Source organism: Rana temporaria, chromosome 3 (assembly GCF_905171775.1).
Source record: "Rana temporaria chromosome 3, aRanTem1.1, whole genome shotgun sequence".
Classification (NCBI taxonomy): Eukaryota; Metazoa; Chordata; class Amphibia; order Anura; family Ranidae; genus Rana; species Rana temporaria.
In genome coordinates this window covers 350430191-350444628 of record NC_053491.1, presented here as the reverse complement: position 1 = coordinate 350444628, position 14438 = coordinate 350430191, and the positions used below count along the sequence as shown (strand labels likewise).

Sequence of the window (14438 nt, the reverse complement as noted above, 5' to 3'; positions counted from 1 at the left end):
GAAAATTCCCCCCTCATGCGGCCGAACCTCATCATGGTGGAAGGCAAGGTACTAGACTACCAGTTTGTCCAGAGCAGGGTCCACAACCATGCTAAAGTCCCCAAGCCAAATGGTCGGGATCATTGGATATTGTGCCATAAAGGTGAAACCATCATGTAGCACCCAATAATTAGAAATTCAAACCCACTGATCATGGAATGCAAAAATATGTACTTGCCCAAACGGAACACAGAAACATGTTCTATATTACATGAGCCCAAATGGGGACGAACACTAGCTGAAAAGCCAATTCTGGCACAGGGTGTTCTAGTGTCAGGTGGAAGCTCTCCAAAGGATAAGGCCCAACATTTAAAGTACAAACAAGCTTGGGGGTCATAAACGTTCCTTGTGAAAAAATCTCTGGGGGCTCCTTGCATCATATAATATGTAGATGAGGGGGAAATTTTGCAAGGAGGGAAATTGTGGCACCTTTCTGTTCTGTCAGGGTCAAGGGAGTGTGGAACTTAAAGGGGAAGTGGTAACAGGGGGAGGGCCTAGGCCCTCTGCACCCTCAGGCAGGCCAACAAAGCGGAGGTTGCAGCACCTCAGACGATTTTCCATGTCATCTTGCTTTTGGGTAAGGGCATGGAGCTGGTGTTGCAACTGCTCAGTGGAGACCTGTAAAGGAGGGATGTCTTGCTCTACCTGACTTATGCGGCACTCGGTCTCTATCACCCTCTCACAGACCTTCTGAAGGTTTTGTCTCCGCAGGGAGATGTCCACCTTTTACTTCTATTTTGGAGGTATGTGTGGTTCGGCAGTGTGTGTGTAATCGCCTCCAGGACCCGGTTCGTGTCTCCTTTGGCCTTGTCAGGCTCGGCAGGGGCCGCTTTGTAATTTTCCTTGCCGAGTTCCCTTTCCTCGTGGCGATATTTGTCCAGCTTACTGACTGCTTCAGATGTCCTTTAAGGTGGCGACATCACGATCTGTAGTATGTAGAGGGTCTCAGGAGATGGATAAGTGGCTAAAACATACAAGCTATCCCCAGGATTTCGGTAATTGGGTTTCCCTGCACTTTTTACTGAAAATATGGAATTGAATAACAGTAGCTCAAATATTGTATGATGTACGAAAATTGCTGAACAGAACTAAGTGAAATGTACATTATAACGTGTGCAGAATAAATTGGAAAAAAATGTGGAAAAATTGGGAAAAAAAAGCTCTGCCAGTGAAAGGGTTAATGAACCATATCAGTGACTGTTTGTTGCATTCTCTGTAGGAAGAAAGCTCAAATGAAAAAGAAGAAAGGAGTGTCTGTAATTGCGGAGGAGATGCTCTTTCACGGTACAAGCAATGAATATGTCGGTGCAATATGCATTCATAATTTTGACTGGCGATTGAATGGTATACATGGCACCGTTTATGGAAAAGGTAAGACCTGTTCATGTGTGGCAGCCTTCTGCTTTTCCAGCCTTAGATTTTTAAAGTGGCTCCTTGAAAGTTGTGCAGTTTAGTACAGTTTGGTCCTCTTGGATGCTGCCACCTCCCTGCCCTTCTATATTGCTCTCTCTTTTTTTGTTTTGTTTTGTTTTTATTAAAGAGCCTTGGGCAAAGAACATGTATGTATTAATTCAATGTACACTTTCAAAAAGGTGTCAAATGTGAATGGAGTTTGTAGTGTCATGGTTGATCGATTCCCCCCCCCCCCCCCCAAAACCTTGTCCAAAGCATGCCTCATCAACACCCCCCCCCCCCCTCTTTGTTGCATCAGAAATGTGAGGCCCCGTACACACGTCCGAGAAACTCGACGAGCAAAACACATCGTTTTGCTCGTCAAGTTCCTTGTGAAGCCGCAGAGGATCTCGGCGAGCCAAGTTTCCCTTATTGACTAACGAGGAAATGGAGAACATGTTCTCTATTTGGCCCGACGAGATCCTCGTCGGTTTCCTCAGCCAAAAGTGTACACACGACCGGGTTTCTCGGCAGAATACGGCTCCGATCGAGTTTCTGGCTGAATTCTGCCGAGAAACTCGGTCGTGTGTACGGGGCCTCAGAGTGCTAATATGACAAGCATTTCTCCAAACTGCAAGTGAGTTCTTTGTGTGTTTGAGAATGCTCTAACCTGCACCAATGCTAGACTTCCATAAATAGAAAAGTGTCAGTGGGAAGCACTTATGCCGCATACACACGGTCGGAAATTCCTACAGAAAAAGTCAGATGGGGGCTGTTCATCGGATATTCTGACCGTGTGTATGCCCCATCGGACTTTTTCTGTCGGAATTTCCGACGCACTTGGATAGAGAGCAGGTTCTCGATTTTTCCGTCGGAAATTCCGACTGAGCTTTTCCCGGTTAAAACATTTCCGACCGTGTGTACGCGGCATTAGGATTTGTCCCAGACCAGAGCATTCCCCAAATTGCTAAATTGTTTGCAGGGTTGCCTGCAGCGAAGGACCAATATCCTTAAAACCAAGCACAACGTAATCTGAATATATTCCAATGGTCTGAACAATCTGGCTCACTCGCAGTTTTCGTATAGAGGGCTTAAATCTAATGGATATCGCAAGTGATATGACCGCAGTGTAGGAGTAGGAAGAGACATCCCTGGCTTGTCCCCCTGAAAAGGGGAAATGGTTCAAAGATCCAGTCATTTGCCAATACAGGGCCTGATACGGCATCATTCCACTGAGTAGAAAAGTAGCCGCATCCAAAGCTATTATCTCTCTCATGCCTATGTGATCATGAGAGTCTTGGAGATTCATAAACAGCCATTTAGTGTTGAAGGCTGTGTTTTTACAGGGCATAAAGCCTATTTGGTCTGGATGAATTGATGCTAGAATAACCTGGTTCAAGCATATGGCCAGTGCCTAAGATTTTGATATCTACTTGTTCTAGTAAAATTTGGTCTATAAGACTCTGGCAACCCAGGGTCTTTAACAGGTTTGGGAAATAATATAATGAGCGCTTCCCACATGGAGGCGGGTAGTGCTGAAGAGTCAAATATATTATTTTTAAAGGTCTGGCAGCGCAGGTATAAGCTTGCCAACCTGGAAGAAGTCAACACTGACCTATTAGTGTGGTGACATCACTGGGCTTGTGATCCATTAAGATCTACGAGTTCCTCTGCCACGGTGGGAGATGGGAATTGTAGTCTGTTCATTGATAGATCCATATAAATGAATGATGTGACAATTTCAAAACAAATCATAACCCCAAGATTTGGGATTGAAAAATAAAGTGTGGATGAAGTTCCACTTGAACAGCAATAAAATCTTTACAGCGATTCTAACACTTCTCTACAGATGCTAAAACTACAAAAATATGGCTATACGTATACAGTACTTCTTTTTTTTTTTTTTTTTTTTTTAATACCTTTTTCACAGATTTTCATTCTTTGATGCATCCCAGTACTGATCTGCTGCAGCTGTTTTTGTCTGCATGCACTCCAGCAATGGCTACATGGCATTTCTGATGGTGGATTTACTAGGCGCAGGGCCGTCTTTAAGGCAGGGCAAAAGGGGCAACTGGGCCCTGTCATTGTTGTGGGGCCCAAAGCAGCTGCCTCATACTTGCCAACTATCCCAGTCTAAATTTCCTTGTCCCTTTAACGTTTTAGTCCTGATATCTCAGTGTGAAGTGCTGCTACTAATGCTGCCCAGCTCTGCCTTATTGCTGGGTACAGATGACTCCCCTGCAGACCCTGTGTTTACATGTAAATAACCACCATTCATACGTAAATAACTGGAACATTCCTATGTAAATAGCGGCAGCATTCATATATGTAAATAGCTGAGGCAGGTGGCTTTCATATGTATATCATGCCCCTCTGCAGTGAAGAGATGATATGCTGTAACCTCTAGCAACCAATCCAGTGAGCAGTATTACTGTACAGTAATCTCTAGCAACCAATCGGCAAGAAGAAATCATGTGCTGTAACCTCTAGCAACTAATCAGTGACCTGTAATGTGTGCTATAACCTCTAGCATCCAGCTAATAAGTGTTAATGATATTCTGTAACCTCTGGCAAACAATTGCAATCACTGCCTGATCTGATATAGTAAAATGATCTAAAATGTTTTGCCCAGGGTCTACTCAACATTAAAGACGGTCCTGACTAGGCGACAGCAGTGCATCATAGTTGCAAAATGTTTCTTGAAACGTCCACTTGTAGTTTCCATCAGAAGCCCATGTAACAGTGAGGCAACACAAGCGCACAACTGGGAGACAGAGACAAAGTGTTGTCACCCTATAGCAGAAAGTGCCTGGGGTGGGGGGGGGGGGTGGGAAGGACCTTTAGGACAAGATCACCGGTTATTAATGAAAGCTGCAGTCTTAAAAATATTGGCCCGGATTCAGAGAGCAATTGCGCCTGCGTAACCATAGTTACGCAGCGCAATTGCTGACTTGCTCCGGCGTTACGAATGCTCCTGATTCAGGAACATCGTAACGCCGACTGCAGCCTAAAATCTGCGTGGCATAAGGCTCTTATGCCACGCAGATTTTAGGCTTCATTCTTGCGTTGACCGCTAGGGGGCGCTCCCATTGTGCTCAGTGTATAGTATGCAAATTGCATACTAACACCGATTCACAATGTTGCGCGAGCCCTGCGTACGCAAGGTACGGAGTTTCCGTACGGCGTCTTTAGCGTAAGGCTGCCCCTTCTAATAGTAGGGGCAGCCAATGCTAAAGTATACCCGCCATTTCCCGCGTCATGAAATTTGAATTTCACGTTGTTTGCGTAAGTGATACGTGAATGGCACTGGACGCCATTCACGTTCACTTTGAAGCAAATGACGTCCTTGCGACGTCATTTGCCGCAATGCACGTCGGGAAAGTTTCCAGACGGCGCATGCGCTTTACGATCGGCGCGGGAACGCGCCTAATTTAAATGATTCCCGCCCCCTGCGGGATCATTTAAATTGCGCGCGCTTATGCCGGGCAATTTTGCCGGCGCGCCCTTGCAATTTACGGAGCTACTGCTCCATGAATCGAGGGCAGCGGCGCAAATTTGCGGGGGCGCAGGGCAAAATCGTTGCCCTGTGCCTCCGTAATTTATGCGCAATTCTCTTTGAATCCGGGCCATTGAAATGACATTAAAGCGGACCTTCAGTCTCCCAAGCATGACCTTCACCCCTCCTCCCGTCCTCTGCAGAAATATATGTGTTTTTTTTTTCTCCCTTTTGTTTACCTCTGTTTGTTAAGAGAATGTCCATCCTGCCTTCCCATGCCGTCACTCGCCTTATGGTGAATGACGCGCACACTGCCCGCTGTGCCTCCCTGTACGTCGCATATCCCAGGAGGTATAGCCTTTCATTGAGGAAAGGAGGAGGGGGTGGGCCTGTCAGCGCGTCATCAGGAGGCTGAATCCAGAAAAGCCACCAGCCTAGTGATGATGTCACAGAGAAATATGGCAGTGCAGGACCGAGCGCTGCCGGAGGAGAGGACGCTCTCAGCTGGACAGCGGTGGATCCACTGGGTGGGTGAGTATCAAACGTTGGCAGAGCTCACCACCAGGTAGGTTAGGCCCCATTCACACCTAGGCGTTTTTACGCCTGAAACGCACTGCTCACGAACGCGGGAGGGCAGATTTAACATTGTTTCCTATGGTGCCTGTTCACACCTGAACGCCTGAACGCCTGTCGCGCGAAGCTCAAACTAGTCCCGGACCTTTTTTTGTCGCGCGAAGCGCGCGACATAGGCGTTTCCGCGCGTTTTTTTTTACCATAGAAAGTAATGGGAAACGCGCGAATTGAGCGTATCGCGCGACAGCAAGCGTTTTTATGCGCGTTTTTACGCGCGTTTTGACGCCCATACAGCTCCAAAACAAAACAGGAAATGACATATTTTTTTACAGGAACTTGTGAAATCACCATTTTACTTTACTTACAATAAAGAAAAGTCACATTTTTCTCAATGGAGGCCGAATTTGATCGAACCCTTTCGATGCTGGAGCCTGAAAATTTCATCAGGATGGTGAAGGAGCACCCCTGTCTTTATGACAGCAGGGCACCGGGCTACAAAATGAGGACCACCCGTTGGGACGCTTGGTGTTCTATTGGGAGCCAAATCTATGAGAACTGGGCACGGATAAATAAGTCCCATGATAGCAAAGGTAAACTCTATCAAAAAACATAACAGAAATACAAAATGCCACTAATGAAATAATGGAATGATTGTTTGTCGTTACAGTAGGCATTTATTACCGTACCAATATGCTGTTAAGTTTAAAAATGTGTCTTTACAAATATGACTATTGTGCGGTCATGCGACATGGCTTATAAACATAAATTGCGTTCTCTTCTTCCCACAAATAGAGCTTATTAATGGTGATATTTGATCCCCTCTGTGATTTTTAATAATCCAAAAATTTAGTGACATTTTTCAAAAAAAATATTATTTTACACATCTTTAATCTAAAAAAATTAAAAAATTCAATCGACCTAGCGACTACAGCGTCAGGTGGGGACGGGGGCTACACAGGACCTACACTCTGCCTGCAGTGATCAGTAAATATATGTTCACTGCATTCATTGATACTGTGACAAGGGGATGGGGGAGTGGATTGGAGATCCAAAAGGGGATTGTGCCTACGTGTACTGGTGTCAGTGTCATCACTTCCCTCTTCCTGTGTTTACACAGGAGGAGAAAGTGACACGCAGGGGGACACATATAGAGCCACTTAACCCCCGGATGTACCCTGGGGGTCCTGATCGGACCCCCAACCCACGTCTAGGCGGTCACTTACAGGCCCTTTATTAGACCACAGAATAAATACATAAACTAAGTTTACAATAGATAGAATGTCACTAATATAAAATGGCACACAATATCATAGGGCTATTGAACCCAATGATAAAACTGTATCAAAATAAAATTAGAATGAGACTTCTTAAAACATGAATCATTTTTTATTTTTTTTCCACAAAACAGCATAGTAAAGAATATATTTCACAAAATAAGCGTGTCAAAAGCTGAAAAGTTCAATAAATTAAATGGAATTGAGCTGCCAAGGGACCTGCCCTTCAGGAGAGACAAAGTATGCCGCATACTGTTCACGGACATGTGTCCCCTGTGTGTTCCCACGTACACCAGTCCAATGAGCTCTTTCCGGAGTCTCATGGACTGGCTCCTCGTAATCTAGACCATCGCGCTGCCTGACAAAATTGTGCAAGGCACACGCCGCTTCTACAGCACTAATGGCATTTTGCATGTTGAGCACAATCGGTGTGTGGAGAACCCTCCACTTGTTCGCCAAAATTCCAAAAGCACACTCAACTACGCGGCGTGCTCTGCTAAGCCGGTAGTTGAATATGCGTTTGTCTTCGTTCAGATTATGTCCTGAATAAGGCCGAAGTAGGTGTGTGTTCAGAGCAAAAGCCTCATCACCCACAAAGACACTTGGTAGGGGAGGGCCGTTTGTGCCCGGGAGTGGACTATTTTGTGGAAGGTCCAGACCATCTGTTCGAAGTAATTGCCCAAAAGAGGAGTTCCCAAAAATCGCAGAGTCTGCACTACTTCCATAGGAACCAATGTCAATGTAGGTAAAGCAATAATTGGCATCAGCCACAGCCATTAAGACGAATGAAAAGTATTTCTTATAATTGAAATACTGGCTCCCACTAGCCATGGGCTTAACAATTCTGATGTGTTTCCCATCGATCGCTCCCAGACAATTCGGAAAGTTACAGCGTTCCCAGAATACTTGGGAAATTTTTTCCCAGTCCTCTGCTGCCGGTTTTTTAAACACAATGGGTTTCAGGACTTCCCAAATGGCACTGCAGGTGTCCCGAATTATATAACTGGCAGTAGATCTTCCAATACGAAACGAGTAATGCAGACTTGCAATCGATTGTCCAGTTGATAGATACCTACAAAGAAAATAATATATATTATTTTATTTTATTTTTTACAGTGAAAATTCTAAAACTCAGATGGAAGAGTATAAGGGACGCCTACGCTCGCCAGCTGAAGGCACAGCGGGAGCAGCGCCGAAGTGGGAGTGGAGCATGTTCGGTGAGAGAATACGTTCATGCAAAGGAATTGGAGTTTCTGAGACCGGTGCTGGATTTGGGGAGGTAAACCATTATCTGTACTTTGCTCGGTAAACCAAATGTTTTAAAATTATTTTTGAATACATGATTTCTTTTTTCAGTACTGAAAGCTGCTGGGACGAGGCTGCCACAGCTGTAGTAGACAGAGAGAGCGTGGCAGAGAGAGGGGACAGAGAGAGCGTGGCAGAGAGAGGGGACAGAGAGAGCGTGGCATCGGGGGATCAAGCGATGGCTACTCTGGAGCCGGAACCGCAGCACTCCGAGGCATCAAATGCTAATGCAACAAGACCACTTGCAGAGCAGCCACCAGTTAACATTGCGCATATTGGACCTCCGCGTGCTCTGCGTAGGAGGGCTCCTGCTCCGGATCCAGCCCTGGATCGTATGTTGGACATTATGACCAACATGTCTGACCGGATGAGCAATAGATCGTATGGGCAAAATGTAGCAAAATGTCTGGGGGAACTAATCGACAAAGTTCCCCCAAATCTGCAAGCGGTGGTGCTGTCCTGTACGGCTAGATACATCTCGACATTTATACCCCCGACAGAAGCTGACGATTTATCCGAACCACCACCACCCTATGGCCCATATGCCAATAAACGGACCGAGCATGTCCCAACACCACCCACGACCCATTTCTCCCCACCACCCGTTACCCTTTGGACAGGACCACAGCTTTCCGACCAACCTCCTCGACCAACACCACCACCGACTTCTGCGCACCATCCTTTCACCACCACTCTATCTCATTTACCTCCTGTGCCAACACCTTCCACTCACACTTCTCTGAATCCTTTTCCTTATACACAACCTTCTTCTTACCACCCTCATTCTCCTTTTCCTCATCTCTCAACACCACCTGTCACATACAGTACTCTGCCTCCTACAACACTTTCTTCTTACCACCCACCACCTTCTACTTACCCTGCGTTAACGACTACACCTACATCACATTACCCACATCGACCGAGACAATCGACTTTCAGGAATGCCCCAACACGAACACCACCACCACCACAAGCAACACCACCTTCCAATTGGTCAGGGGAAGACAGCACCACCTCCACTTGGCCCCCTTTTGCCCACGCACTGTCGGTCGCCATGTCACCGCACGGGGAAGAGGACTCCTCCCCAAATTTACAGCAATTGTAAATAAGGATTATGTATAAAACATTTTTGTATATTTTGTGTATTTGTGCACTTTGTGTATATTTTCCTAATAAAAAAAAAAAGACCCAATGTTTTGGTTGATTAAAATATTAAAATAATTTTGTTCCTACAGAATTTTTGTTTGGTTTTTATTACACATATATATATATATATATATATATATATATATATATATATATAATAGAGTGTATTACATTCAAAGCGCTAAATAAAAATTACCTCAGTGTTATGATAAGTCGCTCCACAGGGGGGATACAGTTGCGGAAGTAGGTGTCCATCCTCTGCAATCTGTTGATCAACAATTCCAGCAACTCATCAAAGCTGTAAAGGAAAATGAAATGTAAAATTGGCAATGGATTGGTACTAGGGTTGCCACCTTTCCGGGATTCGCCAGAACAGTTCGGGTTTGGAATCATGTGTCTGGGTTTCAGACTGCCTGACACTCTGACAGATTTTTCTGACCAGAATATGGATTTCCGGCAGGGTTAATGGCTGCAGGGGATGAAAACTTACAACCCAGCAGCCACAGATATACCAGGATGAGATGTGCTATCTGCCAAGGGGTGAGTGAGCTCACCCTCCATCGCTGTCTAACAGAAGCACCCACCCCCTTTCTCTATCCTGCCTCTTGGTGAGTACACTAGGAAAAATCAGAGTTCTCACATTGGAGTCCTCTCCGTACATCAGAGATCTCGGTTTCCCCCTTAGATCATGGTTCACAGAGCATCCCTTATGTCTGAGTATCTTGAGGTCTCGCTTCAATCAGATTATGTTGGTTAACCCATACAGTGAAAGGGAAATCTGGGAGTTGAGATGCAAAAGGGTGACTGTGATGTAAAGGGGGACTCTGTGCACTGTAATGTAAAGGGGGATTCTGTGCACTGTAATGTAAAGGGGGACTCTGTGCACTGTAATGTAAAGGGGGACTCTGTGCACTGTAATGTAAAGGGGGACTCTGTGCACTGTAATGTAAAGGGGGAACTTTGTGGACTCTAATGTAAAGGGGGAACTCTGTGGACTCTAATGTAAAGGGGGAACTCTGTGGACTGCAATGGAAAGGGGACTATTTTTATTATATTCATATGATTAGAAATGTAAAATACTAACAAAATATATGTATAGTTCATAGTATTAAAAAAAATAGTTGTGCACCGCAGAAGTGTACATGTTTGACTTGAAGAAAAGGTGGCAACCCAAATGGTACAATGTAAAAAATAAATGATTCCAGATCATTTTTTACTAACCTTTTTATGGACATTCTGGTGTAGTCCAGAAATTTGTCTTCATGGTCACGGAGGTCTTGGTACATCACCCAAAATTGCCCTCTTTCTTCCCGATCAGCAATGACGGGGTGTATCCAAAATCTGCGTTGCCTCTTCCTTTTTCTCTGCCTCTCGTTTACAAGATATTGGCTAGCAGTGGCTGCTGCCATGAACAAAGCCATCTCGTCATCACTCATTTTCACAATGGAGTCAGAAGCACAAGGATGACCCGGAAGAGGAATTATCACCCAGGAAGAGGAAAAAAAAACCTTTCACATAGCAACAAATGATGACAGAGGTGATCTATTTTACTATTGGTCAAAAAAAAAAAAAAAAACGCTGGACGTCGCTCTGCTCAAACGCGCGCAAACGCGCACAAACGCGCGCAAACGCGCACCAAAACGCGCGAAAAAAACGCGCGTAAAAACGCCTGGTAACGCCAACGCCTAGGTGTGAATGCAGCCTTAGCTTAAAGGGGGGGGGGGGAATAGGGATGCTGGAGGGTAAAGTTCAGCTTTTAACATGCTAAAGTTTATATGAGATTGGACTTGTATCTATTTTTTGGGGCAGTTTGATCCTGAATGTAATTGAAATTTTGATCTGGTTTTTGCTTTCTTGTTCTGCAGGTACATACTTTGCAAAGCAAGCCTCGTTATCAAGCCAATACTGTAAAAATAGCAGCAAGCACAGCATGACGCTGGGACTGCACGGCGTGAACCCTTTCTTTTGCAGCTCATTTACAAACAAATCCATGTTCCTGGCCAGGGTCATAGTTGGAGATTACACCACAGGAAACAAGACCTACATCCGGCCGCCCTCAAAGGATGGGAGTCTCGTCAACTTGTATGACAGCTGCGTGGACAATCCTTTTTCTCCGCTCCTTTATGTCATTTTTGACAGCAATCAGATCTACCCAGAGTACATCATACAGTTTGACTGACTTTATTTATTAAATTTTTTATTTATAAGACCACATTTTTTTTTCTCCTACCCCCCCCCCTCTTTTTTTTTTTTTTCTTTAGTGAAGTACAAAATTTTCTATGGCTTGGTCTTGGTCAATCAAAAGCAGAAGAGGATGTTTAAAGGAATGCAGTGAAACAATGGATTTCGTCTCTTTGGTGATGCTTGGCGTAGTACCTGAATGGGGGGGGGGGGGCTTAACTCTTTTTTTTTTTTTTTTTTTTTTTTTTTTTTTTTTCATGGAGAAAATGGAGTGGTATTTTGTTTAGAGAGCAGGGGCAGAAATGCACTCTCGCTTTTGCACAGTGATATTGTAGCAGGTAACCTGTCATGCAGACGGCTTGTAGTTCTCAATGGACTATGAGAGCTTGGAGTCCATTTACACTTCCTCCAGCTTTCTAACTGAAACCCCCCCACAGAGGAACAGGCAAAAAGCTGGAGGGAGAGTGCAGGAGCCTGACATTGTACCTGAGAACCATGGAGCCCGAAATTGTACATTTGTGTCATTCTGGCAAGCCTGCATGAGGCCAAACATAGCCAGTGAGCATAGGCAGGTTCCCCTCCATGACGGTGAGGGTGAACACACACCCCATTGTATTGTGGGATAGGGCAGGGACTGTGCCTAAGCTCACTACACGGAACTGGGGGGGGGGGGAATGCAGGGGCCTCTGGAAGGACTGGATTACATTTATTTTAAAACAAGAGCTTTATGTTGATGGCTTGTTGTCCTGTGTTTTCTGCTTATTTAACCACAGGTTTCCTCAAGGCCTCATGCACATGGGCAGAAAAAAATGCTGCTGTTTAAGGGCATCTCGTTTTTTTGTTGTTTTGTTTTATGCCTCTGAAAGCAGCTCTAGGTTATCCAATGTGCAGATTGTGTCATTTACAGGCGTATTCAGGGGCATAAAAAAGTGCCCCAAACCTGAGTTCAGAGAGGAGTCTTCCAGCATAATTTACCCCCTTATGTGCCTAAACATGCACTTGTGCGTGTACATTTATACGAGCGGTTAGAATAAATGAATGCAATGTCCTTCAGACTTTAGGGGGCCAAATGTTCATGTCAGTGGAAGGAATGGTGTCGGTGGGAAGAATGGTGCCCCATCATTGGTGTCAGTGGGAAAAATGGTGCCCCATCATTGGTGTCAGTGGGAAGAATGGTGCCCCATCATTGGTGTCAGAAGGAAGAATGGTGCCCGGTCATTGGTGTCAGTAGGAAGAATAGTGCCCCATAGTTGGTGTCTGTACAAAGAATAGTACCCCATAGTTGGTGTCTGTACAAAGAATAGTACCCCATAGTTGGTGTCTGTACAAGGAATAGTGCCCCATAGTTGGTGTCGGTACAAGGAATAGTGCCCCGTAGTTGGTGTCGGTACAAGGAATAGTGCCTCATAGTTGGTGTCTGTACAAAGAATAGTGCCCCATAGTTGGTGTCTGTACAAGGAATAGTGCCCCATAGTTGGTGTCGGTACAAGGAATAGTGCCCCGTAGTTGGTGTCGGTACAAGGAATAGTGCCTCATAGTTGGTGTCTGTACAAAGAATAGTGCCCCATAGTTGGTGTCTGTACAAGGAATAGTGCCCCGTAGTTGGTGTCGGTACAAGGAATAGTGCCCCATCGTTTGTGTCAGTGGGAGGAATAGTGCCCCATCATTGGTGTCAGTAGGAAGAATAGTGCCCCGTACTTGGTGTCAGTGGGAGGAAAAAGTCTCTCATCAGTGAGAGGAACAGTGCCCCAAGGGCCAGATAAAGGCAATCAAAGGGCCACGGTTTGGAGACCACTGTTCTAACTAAAAGAATCGATTTACACTCCTATGCATCTAAATGCATTATATGCATACGCACATATAGGTGCATAGAAATGCACCATTAAAAGCATGTATGTATGTATGTGTGTGTGTATATGTATGTATGTATGTATGTATGTATGTATGTATGTGTATATATATATATATATATGTGTGTGTGTGTGTGTGTGTGTGTGTGTGTATGTATGTATGTATGTATGTATGTGTATATATATGTGTGTGTGTGTGTGTGTGTGTGTATGTATGTATGTATGTATGTGTGTGTGTGTGTGTGTGTGTGTATATATATATATATATATAATAATGTCCGTGTGCATAAGGCCTTGAAGGAGATGTAAACCCTGCCTGGATGACATTGAGTTTCTTAAGGCAGTGTATCAGAAACAACCGCCATGTTTTTTGTTTTAGAAAATACTGTTTTTCCATTTGTTCATCTTTTTTGTATCTCAGCCCTACCATCCTCTACATTGCAGCCTTTTGTATCCACTTCCTGTCTACCTGCTTGTGCTCCTGCCAGTCATTGCTCAGACTGGCTTCCCAATAGTAAATACACTTTGAGAAATCGCATGGATTGGGGGAACAGCTCCACTTCCTGTTTAGCCCTGGCACCAGGGTTCCTCAGATTGGGAAAAGGTTCTGATATAATATTTTTGCAGTCTGGGTCCATATACATAGATCATTGCTCATTCTGGGAATTTCTGGCCAGATTGGTATAACCTAATGTCTGTGGGCACCTTTAGTTCGGCACTATTACCCCCTCTCCACTTTGGTTGCTTGTGTACCCTTTTAACGTTTAAAAATGAATGCTACACCATTTGGGCACCAAATGCCCAGTGGCTGGTGACCCACATGCAGCATAGGTGGCCCTTTCTGTACTTTGCAGTGAAATTATGGCCTGGCTTTGGTACAACTTCTGTGTATATCTTAAAGCCTAACTCCGCAAGATACTTGCCTCCACCTTCCAGCACTGGCTGCGGTCATCTTTTCCTTGGGCTACTTCCGGTTGCCGGGTTTTCAGCCTTTTTATTTGTCGGCAGGGGATCATGTGGTTCCACGCATGCATACAGGAGTCGGTCCTTCTGATCGGATTTTCCTTTGGGAATTGTGTGATGGCAGGCTGTTGTCGAAAAATCCGTCCATTTTTGTTTGTTCCATCGGGCAATTGTTGTCGGATTTTCCGCCAACAAATGTTGGATAGCATGCTTTAAAAT

At 44.9% G+C, this 14438-nt stretch overlaps 2 protein-coding genes across 3 annotated transcripts in view; one reads left to right on the top strand and one right to left on the bottom strand.

Annotated features, from left to right (window-relative positions):
- Positions 1-11432, top strand: part of PARP11 (poly(ADP-ribose) polymerase family member 11) — a 48708-nt gene extending 37276 nt beyond the window's left edge. Inside the window, exons 8-9 of the mRNA XM_040345176.1 lie at positions 1259-1410; positions 11091-11432. Of these exons, the coding sequence (XP_040201110.1) occupies positions 1259-1410; positions 11091-11404 (466 nt within the window). The 3' untranslated portion in view covers positions 11405-11432. The remainder of the gene's footprint in view (positions 1-1258; positions 1411-11090) is intronic.
- LOC120932642 (protein ALP1-like) lies at positions 6868-10482 on the bottom strand. Of its 2 annotated transcripts, XM_040345175.1 has the most exons (3): positions 10447-10482; positions 9422-9523; positions 6868-7846 (listed from the first exon to the last, which is right to left on the bottom strand). In XM_040345175.1, exons 1-3 carry the CDS (start codon positions 10458-10460, stop codon positions 6967-6969), a joined length of 996 nt encoding a protein of 331 aa, XP_040201109.1. In that variant the 5' UTR covers positions 10461-10482; the 3' UTR covers positions 6868-6966. The 2 variants fall into 2 exon arrangements, with proteins under 2 accessions (XP_040201109.1, XP_040201108.1); XM_040345174.1 differs by lacking the exon at positions 10447-10482 and having other exon boundaries at positions 9422-10100.
- Positions 11433-14438: the final 3006 nt, after the last annotated feature.

Bases quoted from the DNA above. Each gene is read 5' to 3' on its own strand.
- LOC120932642 (XM_040345174.1), bottom strand. From the start codon at position 9,618: ATGATTCCAAACCCGAACTGTTCTGGCGAATCCCGGAAAGGTGGCAAC. The intron at 7,847-9,421 runs GTAATTTTTATT...TTTTCTTTGTAG, and splicing joins CGACTTATCATAACACTGAG to GTATCTATCAACTGGACAAT.